Raw genomic sequence first — 13,747 nt, 5'->3', positions numbered from 1 at the left:
TGTGTGAGCGCCCCTGGAAGGGTTGGGGCAGGTTCCAGCACATCTCCCTCATGCCACGTTCTCAGTTTTCACCTGTTATCATCTCCACCATTCCACGCCAAGCCCTGTCTGCCAACACAGATGGGAACCTGTCACACACGGATTTAGCTGTCAGCTATTCCCCTCCAGGACACATCTAGCCTGACATTATCCACCAACCAATCAATACCAGGGGCTGCCAAGAGATCAATCACCTCGTAAAACAAACATTATGTCCCATTATTTTCTTATTACAGTTAATTAGATTTATAAAACACAAACCCCCTTGAAAGTGGCAATCTCAGAAATGCTGTCAGAATAGGTTAGGCCCAGATTTATCAGTTGTAAAAGGGAAGGGGATTTACTAAACCTAATGTGAAAAGAGAGGATTTTCATTTAAATTTTTTGCTGAACACTGAATTCTTTCCTGACCTTCCAAACATGTTGGTGCAATGCTATGAACCCAAACAGTGCAAGCTGTCTAAGGCTGTGACACCACAATGTGACTGCAGACATAAAGAAACACACTGAGAGTATTTTACTGTCTAAGCTGAGCTAAATGTTAACAAAATTACCCCTGGACTTCCACTCTACCCACCCATCCAAAAAAAAAAAAAAAGGGCAAAAAAAAGTGAAAAAAAAATCCACAGGAATCCCAGAACATAAAACCAGTTTTTCTCCTACTGTGGTGTTTTATCAATCAAAAATAAAAAAGCCCAACTCTATGGGCTGCTGAATGTTACACACAACAGCAACAGAAAGGGCTCAATCCAGGGTTTTTGAAGGTAAAATCAAACAAAACCTGAGGAACTGACATCCCTGAGCATTTTCGCTGTACTGGGTCTCACTGCAAAACAAGCTCTTGCTTTTACCTTTAATTTTTCTGTGTAATCTCAATGAAGAGCACAGGGCAATGAGCTGATAGAAGAATCCCTGGATTTAGTGCATTAACTCAACTTACATTCTCTCCTAACTGTTTTCATTGACTTTCCTGGATTTCCTACCTGCCCAGGAAAGCTGTGTGCTTCTTTCCAAGAGCCTCACTTTGCTTCTGAAAATGTGTTTGTTTTAATTACACACAAAATGTAAAAATAAAATTGGTGTTAAAGACAGTTGGAGACACTGATGCTCCCTCTAAAATCCCAGGGAAGCCATTCCAGCTCTCCTGTGATAAAGCCACTCCTGTTGCAAAGGGCACCTCGATAGAATTAGCCCAGGAAAATTGAAATGCCTTACAGCTGCTAATGAAGCAAAGAAATGTGGCTGCTGACCAAAAATTAACCACCCAAAATTTTCTGAAGACACAACTTCAACCAACCAGGGATCTGTTCTCTACCAGGGAAGACAAGAGAGACATCACTGACAGCAGGATCTAATCATAGTTTAAAAAAAACCAAACAAACTCAAGCTGGATTTTATGATGAAAAAGGTAGTGATAAAAGAATGAAAAAAATACTGTAAGTTTTGAATGGTGGTAGCTGTGATTATGTGAGTAGTCTCAGAAAGCACAGCACACTTTTCCAAAATCCACTGTGCTTGTTGATCCTCTGGAGGCTTTATATTGTTGAATAAATGCAAGGCCTTTTCAACAACTGAAATGCAAAATATGACCCTCCGAAGCATTAATTTCAAGGATTTGGCATTTTCAAAGGGGAGGGTCACAAAGACAAATAACAACTGCAAGTTCCTTGGGAATGGGGATATTGCCTAGTCATGGAAAAACCCTAACTTGGTACACATGAATTTATTTTGTGGGGATGAATTGAGCCCTTGGGAGGGAATGAAACTGCCTGAGTTACGTGGCAGCTGTCCCAAGCCTGCCATTTTTTAATGGAAGATAATTTGTTATATTATATTTCTCTGTCATGAACAAGTCTACAGCAGACAAATGAATTGTATGTCTTGAAGCAAAAAAAACCCCCCACAACCTAAAAGGCAATTCCCTCAAATGCAGGGAAGGGGCAGTGAAAGTTTCACACATAGTCTGGATTAAATAAATGTGTAGCAACAGTTAAAAGAAAGGATTCTGCTCTCCACTCTCTTTTCTTCTGGGTCTTCCATTCCATTTTCTTCTTTCTGACAACTTTCAGCTGTGTTGGTATCTAAAATTAGCATTTTCTTTTAAATAAAAAAAAAAAAGATTTTTTTGTCACTGTGGGCTGGAACTTCAACTGTCTCTTAGAAAGTGTGAATCAAATGATGTCTATAAATCAAAAATTCAGTCAACACACATACCCATCAGGGGACTCAAAATGGCTCATTTTTCTGATCCCCTCACCAGGTGTCTGGCACCCAGAGGTTTCCCTTTTCCTCCCCCAGGCCCCACTCCCTCCCTCACCTTCTCCTGGTGAGCAGCACCTTTCTGTCTCTCCAAATCTCCTCCAGCACTTATGGTTTCACCACCAGCTCTCTGAGCCTTCTCCCCTCTCTGTGCCCTCCTCAGTCAGGTGCTTTATCATCTTGTGGTGCACCAACAACAGTCAACTCCCTGTTTTCCATTTTAAAAAGTGAGGAAAAAATGAGAAACCCAATTCCCAGTCCCACGAAGCCTCAAACAGCTGTTTGCAGAGATGAGTGTGGACATTCTAGAGCTTCCTGCTGAGCTGCTCCACCTGCCCCTGGATGCTGCTCCTGTTTGCCTCCCTCTGGATTGATCTGATGTGTTCTGTGTCCTGAGACCTGGACAAAATCCATGGAATGGCATAAAATGACTGCAGCCTCAGCAGTGAGGCTACTGCAGACAAGGCTGAATGGCTGCTCCTTTAATCCACATTTAGGGAGCTGTTCAGGGGATGTTTCTGTAGCTACCTGGGTGAACTTCCTGCTCTTACCGTTCTCTTCTGATAAACTGACCTTGACCATCACTCCCTTGGGTTTCCCCCTCTCAATCCTGAGCTCTGTGAGGGCTTTTTTCCTGGACACAGATGGTCTCCCATCTTGCTCTGAGTCCTCTCAAACCAGATACAACTTCCAAACTGCCTCTGCAATTTAACAGTCCTTTTTGGCTCTAGTCTTTGTCATTCCTATCACATAAAGTCCCTTTGTGCCGCCTTCTTTCACCAGCTCCAAGTCTATCTGTTCCCTCTGCAGCTGCTTCACAAGCCAGAGAATTCCCTGTGGAAGCATCTAGTGGGTCACACTGTGCTGAGGTCTTCTCAGGGCTTTCCCAAAGAGCTTACAAAGTGTGTATTATCAGAAAATCCTGCCAGTACTTAAGCACTGAGCAGCACTGCTGTTTTCCAGACAAAATTCCCAATTTTCCTCTCACTTAATGCTGCTTTTGTTGCCTTTTCCTCTGATTAGGCAGCCACATCTATTGGTTCATAGTGTTCAATCACCCACTGTCTGCCTTTGGTTAGTTGTTTGGCACAAATGCCTCTATTTTCTTAATCATTTGGGTTTTGTCAGAAAAAGAGGAGTGCTGGGAAGAGACAGGGGGATCCTTTGCTACTGCAATGTCTGCCCAGAAAAACTGCTCTTTTTTGTGACCCAGGTGAGGAGATGCACACAAATCTTTACCATAAAAGCTTCCTGAAAACAGCATGTGATCTCCAACCCCTCCAGCTGTGCAGAGACACTGGGAAATGCTCAGAGTTGTTCATCAATTTAAAGGAAGCTCAGCCATTTTAATTGCACATTTAATCTGTGCATCACACACATATATAAAATTAATGGCTTTGCCCCTCTTAAAAGCACCTGGAGGGACCCACATTTTCATCACTATCATTCCTCACATCCCTCTCATGCTCATGAATTTATTTGGGTGCTGAGTTCTCAGGCATGGCCCTCTGTCCATCCTCCATTCTGTGCCATACGACTTAGGCAGGCAAAGACATAAGAGATTTTATGTTTATTTTTTGCCTTGTTTTTAAGATAAAAGACAGAGCCCAGCCTCAGAGTTTGTATTTGCCTTCTGCTCAGCATGGAGAGGGTTATTTTTTGTTTTGATATGTGATTGTATCTGCTGTCTCCTCTTTTCTGATAGCTCTTTGCTTACATGCCCAGAGAAGCAAACTCAAATGCTGTTTACATTTGAACATGCACTTATTTCCAGTTACAAACACTGGGAGGGGAAGCTGGAGCTTGAAAGCAGAATCATGTGAGGAGTGAGTCTAATAGAAGTGAAGCTGCTTTTAATGAATTATGAAAACTAGATCTTGATTTGACTATTGGGAAGTTTACTCTTGGCTTAAGCTGATGAGAAAACCATCAGGGACAGCGAATGGCTCAGAATAAACCACTTCAGCAAACACTTAAGGGCTGTTACAAGGCAAAACATACTCTAATAACTAACCTCTAGAATTCTATCCCCTGACTCTGGACACTTGTGGACTGGCTCTGACAAGCAGGCTATGGCCTTGCCACTGATAAACGTGAAGAATTCCTCTGCAGTAGAATGTTTTCCAGAGGGAGTTACACAGAAAGTAGAGGGAAACCAGGGCGGGACCCAGATTGTGTCCTGCATTGGCTTTCACATGTGAGGGGAGAACAGAGGCCTCTTTGCCTCTGGTAACATCCACTGTATTAACACCACTTTTTCCTTGCATTTTGCTTCTCTTACTGAGCTTAGGCAGAGTCACTTTGTTGCTCACTAGTCAGACTCTGAAGGGAAGTGGAAAACTCAGCTCAGGGATATTTTCAAGGCAACTGAAGTGGTCACCCCATAGGCTGGGATTAGACTATTCCCATGGCTTTAGGAGCAGGTTATTGTGGGAAGAGATGAGCTCAGAGGGTGCCAGCTGCTCCATGTTATTTCCCAGTGCACTGGTCTCTAAGCTTGTACAAATAGGAGGCAGCTCAGCCATATGATGTACAGACCTCTAATCCCACCAGGAATTACCAAAGGATGATGTGGGGTTTTTTCCTATATAGCAAATAGGGTCATTTTTCCCATATAGGAAATAGGGTCATTTTTCCTATATAGCAAATAGAGTCACTTGTTTTTTGGGCAGTGCTCTAAACCACAGTTCACTGAGGGATTCCTGAGAGAAGGAAAAGGCCCAAAATCAAATGTAATGCCCACTGAGAGGTGATGCACAGGAGAGAGGACAGACATTTTCCACAGCGATCCACAGCAGGGGGATCAAATGGAGGACCCCAGAAGGGGTGGGCTGCACAAAGAGGATGACAACCTCTATTTTAAAAATTAATAGTAATTTTCAATGCCTTTTTTCCTGAGCTTCCTTACTCGAAATCCCATGAGCATTCAATTTTCTGGAACATCTGAGAAATTTCCCTCTGAAAAGTCTGAAGTGTATCTGAGCCATCAGCTAAAAACTTTGGTAGCACTTGGCACTCCCCAAAATCATGGTTAAAGCCTATCAGTTTGGGTCAGCTTCTTTAGAGAGGGTCTAAGTATTTCAACCTGCTTCCATTTGCAAAATCTGGCAGGTTTTTTTGCAGCAGAGAGACTAAAATTGTAAGTTAAGATCTGCTGAGAGTAGTCCTGTATTTCCCTCAGTTTCTTTTGCTAGACTCCAAGGCTTGTCATGGCTCAAAATGCTTCTGTTGCCCACAAAACGTGTCTGATGTGGAGGGAGCTGAACTGACCTCTTCAAATGCGTTAAAAATAAATAAATCTTTATGTCCCTAGAGAAAGGTGGGCTGGAAAAAGACCTTTTTGTATGTCCCAGGGCCTGTGCAAAGTGGGGTCAATGTGCCACTGAAGTTTTACCTGCCTTGGTGCAAGCTTGACTGATGCACATATTTCAGAGAGGTTGCCTTGCACAGGGATGTATTTTACTGTCAGAGTTTTACTAAGATGTAAAAAAAATGTCAAGTTGACCAGGGATATTAACCCAACAAACCTGAGCTTATCACAGGTTACTCCTCCTGCAAAACATTGCATTTAGGCAACCAGGGAAAAAACCCCACCACTCTGAGACTTCCCTAATCAATCAAGTCAAAGAAATGTTTTATCATAATTCAGGCAAGCTCATAGTTCATGCACCAGATTAACAACTGCATCTTACTAATAACAGATAACAAAAATAACCTGTGCTCTTTCTGATGTTCCTTTTTTTTAAAAAAAAGAGAAAACATTTCCAGTTTCATAGGAATTGATTGAGACTGACAAGATGCAATTCTAAAAGCTTTAGTCAATTTAATCCAATTTAGGGGGAAAACCCAAACAAATTGTAAGTAATTTGGATTAATGGAAGGATGGAGGAAATCATAACTGTTCTCAGACACTCTGTGGCCAGGAAATGAAGCCAAATTGGCCAGAAAAGCTGTTCACTGTGAGCTTTTCACTTACTGTGTTCTGCATGAAAAGAGAGGAAAGCCTTCAACATCCGAGGCATATTCTTGTACCAAGCACTAATTTTAGGCATTTAAGCATTTAATTTAATCAAACCTTTCAGTTCATATTTAACAAAACATGACATACTTCATTAAAACTCCTTCTGTAACAAACTCTTTCCTCACAGAAACAATTCCATTTCCTAAATTTAATTCGCTTTCAGGAGTTCTTTTTTTAATGTGTGTGTGTGTATCCAAAACTCATTTAAAATGCATTTTTCTGCTGTAATAGGCTGCAATTAAGAAAATGAAAAAAAATTAATTACTATGCCAACCTAATACAGCCAATGCAAAATTTCTCTTTCATTTCAAATCGACTTTGATTCAGTTCCTTGGGTGAAGTTTCTCCTTAGTGTCTGTCTCCTTTATGGATTGCTGGGTGACAAGGGGGGTTACAGAGCTGAGTGGACCCTGGGTGGGCACTCGGCCCTTTCTGCTGCTCCCCCTGCAGCACAGCCAAAGGTTCAGCCCCTCAGGGCCACATTGCTTTGCTGCCCCGGGGTGTGCAGAGCACAGTGCTGGGTCACCATGACAATGAGACAGCAGAAAGCAGAAATGTTTGCCCTGCAGGCACAGCCCCCAGCACAGCCCTGCTCTGCTCAAACAAGATGCCAGAGGGCTCGGGAGGGCTCACTCGGTGCTGCACAGTCAATAAATGCCCCTGCTCTGCCTGGGGATGGGAAGGGAACTTTCTGCCTCCTGAATACACATCTGTGGGGTCACCTGAGCTTCACACAGACCTGTTTGGGCACAGGAATGAATCCTGCTGCATTCAGTCCCAGCTGGCAGGTTATAACCTCACATTGCTGCTGAAAGCAGCCACATTCCAGCCCAGCATGCCCAAAATACCACTGTCAAGTTTTCCCAGTGACAGTCACAAGATGCAAATGAAATGATGTAAAATACAAAGTTAGCTCAGAAAAATAACACACACCTTGCTGCTACAAAACACCTCAGGGACACGGCAAAGCCAGGTAACAACTCATAGATAAGTAATATTTCAATGTGGCTTTTGCTCCGTGACCCTAAGAAATCCAGTTATGCTTCTCCCCTCCTGCTTAAAAACTGTCTCTGCTCTGCCACTTCCCTGGAGGAGCTCAGCCAGTGCTGCACCTGCCCAGCACCTCTGTGTCCATTATTGTTGGGGACAGTTGCTTTTAAGTCCTGAGGCAGAAATGCAGCATATCACACAACTGGTCTTACACTCCCTACCATGCCAGGAGCTTGTGGCCCCTCCTCTTGCTCTGACTCACTTCTTAAAGAAGCACAAAGAGAAGACCCTGGGTGTCTCAGACATCATATTTTGCCATCATTCCCAGTCCTAGGGGAAGAATTCTCCTCTGCTCCCCTCATCTCCCATCCTTCTGGGACTGACCTTTACTGCCTGATCCAGTTTGGCAGATGGAGCTAAACCAACTTCAGAACTCTGGGCTTAGTCTTATCTGACCTCAGTCCTCTTGAACCTCACAAGTTTTTCACAAATGAACATCCTGCTTTGGCAGCTGCTTCAGTTGTATTTATTAATACAAGTGAAATGCTGGGCTGGTGAATCTTCCCACTGAGGGCAGATTAGACTGGACCCAGGAAAAGGGCTCTGAGCAGGAAGGATGCACAGAACCCAACACAGCAGGGAGGGAAGGACCACAGAACCCTGATATGCACAACACAGGGGGTATTAAAGAGTGGGCAGGAGGCAAGGAGCAATAAGCACCCTGGGCCACTGTGCCTTTCAGTCCCTTTCTGGCTGAATTAGCTGAATTCTGGAGCATAACTTGGTAGGCATTTAAGGAAATGAACTGCAGTGTTTTGCCAAGTGTGGCACAATAATGGGCAGCACCAAATGAGCTGAGCACCAAGCTGGGATCACCCAGGCACAATGGCAGGAGAAGTGAAACAGCGTTAATTAGAGGGAGAACATGAAACTCTTCCTGCCTGGAATGTCTCCTCTCTTGGCTGTCAAAAGCCTGTGTGGTTTGGCTTGTTACAAGCCAAGCTGCCAGGAAAGCTGAAGGAATAAAGGAGCACTCCCCACTGTGTGTCAAACTGAGCTGAGGACTCGAGTTCAAGACTGACCTTGAAAGAAAGGCAAAAGGTTCATGAACTTCTATCCTAGTCACCATTAATACACCTGGAGGTCCCTCTCACAGACCACAGACACACTTTGGCTCTTATTTCACTACAAGAGCAGGTAAGTAATATATGTAAGGGAGAAAGAGTCAGAGATAAAAGAGATTCTTTCAGTTTCCAGAAACCAAGAAGTCTGTGACAATAGTTTTCCTCCTGGCTATGCAGATACCTGTTCACATGCCATGTTAAAGCAATGTCCACAACGAATTTCCCCCTGTTTATTGACATTTGATATAAGCCAGTCTGCAATCTGTATTAATTTGATTCTTTGAGGCACAATAAATCCTCATTTCCCACAGGGAATTCATGTCAGCTTTTCCGATAGAGCTACAGAATAGGAAACTGCAAGTACAGAACAATTAGTTATATTTAATAGGGTTTATTTGCCACCTTTTGGCAATCAAACATGTGTGCATATACTCTTTTTTAAGAACTTGTCTGTCGTTTTTTTTTATGTATCCTTGTCTTTCTTCTATACTAAACAATTCATTCCAAACTATTAAACAAAAATCTGTGGACTTCTGGACAGTAAACTTTTTTTCCCATTACATGTCTATACAATTCCTAAGCCAGATTAGTCCTGATTTTTCAACAGAAGCATCTAGAAATTTTTGTTATTTAGAAAAATAGTATTTTTATTTATTTAATGATTTTTTTTTTAATTTAAGTGATTGCCTTGTAAAAAAATAAGGAAGCAAAGTGTCAATACATTTCTATAAAATGCCATTATGGCACAAGCACACTACTGAGGAAATCCCTGACAAGTGAGCTGGAATGACACATTAATTAATTAATTACACAATGTCCACCCTGCAGGGCTCAAAAGTTCAGATGTCTCTTTGAGTCTTACTTAAAACTCTTGAATCTAAGCAACTTCACCATTTCATATGGTAGCTGCACTATGTAAATTGTCGTAGAGAAAAAGATGCCAAAATGGACTAAAATGTCACAGACTTTCCAACAGAAACAGTATTTTTGGTTAGCAGTATTTGCTAAATTAAACCTAAACATATTAATCACTTTGCTCAACCCACAATTGCATTTTGCAGTTAATATATCAATTTTCCCTCCAACTTCTCTCAGCTTTTCCTACATGCCCTGTATCTCTTCTTCAAAAGACAGTGGCATTTCTTTCTTCCATATTTAGAAACACATTCTCTCTTAAAATGTTTCTATGAAAAAACTTGTTTTAAGAGAGAAAGAATCTGCAGTATCATAATTCTGTTTCTTATGTTTTCTACCCCTAAAAAAGGGGAAAGCAAGATGAGAAAGAGCTTGGAACTCAGGTGTGTGGTTTGAGGATCAGTTGAGTATTTCATTTTGTCTATAGGACTAACCATGGACTTGATTGTTATATAAATATCATTTCATGTTAGTTCTCTGGCCAAGCGTCTAAACTTAGAATTAATCTCTTTTTCTTCATGACACAGTTTCAATAATAAACATTATGATCAAGCCTAGGTGTGTGTTACATTATTAAAATGCCTCCTTTTCAAGCACTCGGTGCAATCACTGTTACTGTACTGCTGGTAAAAATGAAGATTTATTTTTCTGTGGCTTGAACTGAGATGCCTGAGTTTTGATGTGAGCTCACCCTTAACTATTAACATTGTGTGCCATGGCAGCTTAAATGTTTTATTTTCAAATAAACAGGCAAATGGACTGTTATTTCTATAAATACTAACAGGATCATGCCCAACCACTGGGATTTTTCAGCCTGGAGCAAGAGGAAACCACACATTTTCTGTTTATTTTTGTAGGGTTTACTATTTTAAGTAACATCAAGCCCTGGACTGAAGATATTCTGACATTTCTTGTTACTCTGAAGGAAAAAAAGTCAAAATAATTTCTTAGCAAGTTAAGTGACTTATGCTAAGTCCCTGAGTGACAAAATGTGTTCTCTGTGACAAGAATCCATGCAATGTCCTCCTGGATGTGAATGTGTTCCCTGTAAGGAAGCTCCAAAGGATGCACAGGGAGATGGGACAGTGGCTGATGGATGGGATGGTCCTCCCAACATGTATCCAAAGCCACTCATGTGCCATTCAGGGTGGTTTGGAGGGACCTCTTGAGACCTGTCCCTGTCTCCTTAACTGAGAGCAGATGGTGACAGTGGTATCAGATGCTCTTTTCTGTCCCCTCTTCCCCTGACCTCAGTATTGACACATCCATGAAGGAAAAAAATCACCAAGTGCTGCCTTTGGAACAGTAAAAATCTGGGCATCAGTTCCGTGGTTAGGGCCATACATTGGTAAATGTCACTCTGATTTTCCTTTGTAATTACTTATGTTTGAAGGTGCAGAAATGGATAAGTGGGTTTTTCTGAGCAATACCTGTCCTTACCAGCTGATTATCTGCAGGTAACAAAGTGTTGGTGGAGAATCTTAACTTGCTTTTTCAACAGACAAATTCAGGCCCCTCTGCATGACTGAAGTTTTACAAGAACATCCTTTGGAACTAAAGGCTTTTGAAGGTGCAGAAATGGGTAAGTAAGTGTCTGGGTTTTTTTGATCAATACCTGTCCTTATTTGGTGATAAGCAGCTGATTGATTCTCTGCAGGTAACAAAGTACTGCTTGAGAACCTTAACTTGATTTTTCAATACACAAATTCAGACTCCTCTGGATGACTGAAGTTTTACAAGAATATCCTTTGGAACTAAAGGCTTTTGAAGGGGCAGAAATGGACAAGCGTCTGGGTTTTTCTGAGCAATACCTGTCCTTACCTGTCCTTACCAGCTGATTATCTGGAGGTAACAAAGTGTTGCTTGAGAACCTTAACTTGCTTTTTCAATATACAAATTCAGACCCCTCTGCAAGACTGAAGTTTTACGACTTTGAAACTAAAGGCTTTTTGCAGCCCAGAGTTGTTCCTCTGCATCTCTGCTCGGCTCCAAGCAGCTTGACCTTTACCTTTGCAGTAATAAAATCCCTCTAATGAACAGACAGAAAAACGATGGGACTCACAGAACACGCCACGTTGGGAGGGACACACCGAAAACTTAGGGCTGGAGAAAGAGACTGAACGCAACGCAATCCCCACCCCAGCAGCGCCCTAACTGGGGCAGCACTGCTGGAACCAGTGCGTGCTGGGGGAGCAGAGGGTGAGCGCTGCCTCCGGGGCCCCCAGGGCTGACCTTTGCAGGTTTTGCCGTCGGGCTGCAGCGTGAATCCCACGGGGCAGCTGCAGCGCACGCCGGTCGCCGTGTCCTTGCACGTCCGGTCGCAGCCGCCGTTGTTCACAGCGCAGGTCTCTGCAGGGAGACACGAGCACAGAGGGGGAGAGGGAGAGGGCTGGAGTGAGATGGGCAGGGGCAGGGACAGCCACTGGGGCACTGTCACCACATACTGAGGGCTGTGTGTGAGCTGAAGCGAGACAACCAAGCGAGCTCTCAAGGTCAGCAGGGCCCACTTTGGACTGGGAAACCATTTCCACAAGTCATGACTTCTTTCTCCTCCCAAGACAAATTACGTTCACTTTATAATATACTATTATATTCAATTTATAATTATTATATTCAATTTATAATTATTATATTCACTTTCCAACTCCCTTAGACAATAGAATGGATTATTATGCATGAAACGAGTTTAGAAAGAAAAAAACAAGCGATTGCCTTTAAAAGCAGAACCAAACCTTCTGTGCGTTTTGTATCAGTCCATGGTCTAGCTGAGCCCTTTTAGGCTTTACTTTCAGATGAACTTTAAAACCAGCAGAAAGCCAAGCAGCATGCTAGACTTGGAGCTGCCAATTTAAAATCCTTAGCTCAGAAAGAGTTAATGGAAAATGAACTACATATATCACTTTGACAAGAATCTACATGCCCAATCTGTTCTTACTGAACTACAAGCAAAAGGCATCTGGGTTTTGTCCACTTAAAGCTTTTTGCAAATTGAAAGGAGTTTGGAGTGGGTGGGAGGGCATAATTGAGGTCACTGAACCCATTCCAAGCTGTGTCATTGAAATTTCCCAGTGCTTGTAGCATGGAGAAGGCTGGCTGGGCAAACAGGCCAGGGAGAGCTGAAATGCTGTTGAGCTCTGGCTACACTGGGCACTGACTCTCAGGCACCCCTGCATTAAAAACAAAGTAACTCTTGAGCTTCCTCACAAAGAAAGCAAACCCCTCCCTTGCTGCCATTGGTTTCAGGTGCTCAGGTAAGGACATGCACACACCGTGCACACACATGTGCTCACACACACTCACACCCCCCTCAAACAGATAAAAGGCAAGTGAAATGATTAACTTGGCTTTGATCCACACTACAGAGGGTGCAAGGATGCCAATTTAGCATGTCAGTTTGAACTGAGAGGTATTTACTGCAGAGAGTGAGGCCTTTTAATAGTATCTTTCTCAGTTGCTCTGGCTTTGATTAAATTAAAATACCCCACTGCCCCCCAAGATTTCCATTATTCTGCTAAGCTCACCTCCCTCCCTAAAGAGGCTTTGTCATGATTTACTCAGATTTCCAGGCTCCTATTGCTGAATATTCACAGCCTGTGTCCCGATTGTACCCTGTGGACAGGGCCTGACAATAAGCTATAGGGTATGCTAATTGGGAATTGCCTTAGAACAGTACACTGATCAAAAATTATTTACACAGAACAGAACAGTCTTAGCTTTCAACTGACTAGTACTGAAAGATTTTGAGTTTAAAGCAGCCTCTCCTTTGTCCTCAAGGTGAACTTAGACTGGCCCTTGGGAGGGACTTCACTGCTTCAAAATACAAAAAAAAAAAAGTGTAACTCTTTCTTGGTGGGGGTTATTCCCCTTCTGCTCTGGCACAGGTCTCTACATCAGCTGTGGAATGAGCTCCTGACACTCTTGGAAAACCTGAGAGCAAGGGGTTGCAGTAACAGCATCTCACACACATTCGCAGATGCTGCTCTGGACAGATTTGGGATTTTTATGCCAGGTTTGCCATGTAATAACGTTAATTAGAAAGAGCAATCAGTGTACAAATAGACTTGCATGTAAGTGCCAGGAGGCACAGGACTGACATGTTTCCTGGAACAGCTCTCTGAGGCTGCAGCTCCTCATTTTCAGGCAGAGCTCTTGCTCACCTCAGCTATGGCTTCAGAACCTGAAGGTTTAATTAGAAACAGTTAGACACCTACATGTTTAATAATATAGTTCTGACTTTCATTGACTCCTCTGGGAAGGGCGGTTTTATAGACTCAGAGCCTGAAACTGCTGCTTGGTGAATTCTGCTGCAAACAACAGTGCTGGCACTTCCATTTGATGTGTGTGAGTCTGTGCATGTGTAGGCCAATGTACCAAATAATTTTCTCTTTCAGAGAAGGGA

General features: G+C 42.7%; 1 protein-coding gene across 2 annotated transcripts in view; it reads right to left on the bottom strand.

Moving 5' to 3' along the window:
- Positions 1-13,747, bottom strand: part of SCUBE1 (signal peptide, CUB domain and EGF like domain containing 1) — a 157,246-nt gene that overhangs the window by 52,302 nt on the left and 91,197 nt on the right. For both annotated transcript variants that reach the window (XM_071551543.1, XM_071551545.1), the window contains one exon: positions 11,581-11,697. In XM_071551543.1, the coding sequence (XP_071407644.1) occupies positions 11,581-11,697 (117 nt within the window). The remainder of the gene's footprint in view (positions 1-11,580; positions 11,698-13,747) is intronic.

Source organism: Pithys albifrons, chromosome 3 (assembly GCF_047495875.1).
Source record: "Pithys albifrons albifrons isolate INPA30051 chromosome 3, PitAlb_v1, whole genome shotgun sequence".
NCBI classification, from domain to species: domain Eukaryota; kingdom Metazoa; phylum Chordata; class Aves; order Passeriformes; family Thamnophilidae; genus Pithys; species Pithys albifrons.
The sequence above is the reverse complement of the archived record's forward strand: the minus strand, read 5'-3'. Positions and strand labels throughout refer to the sequence as shown.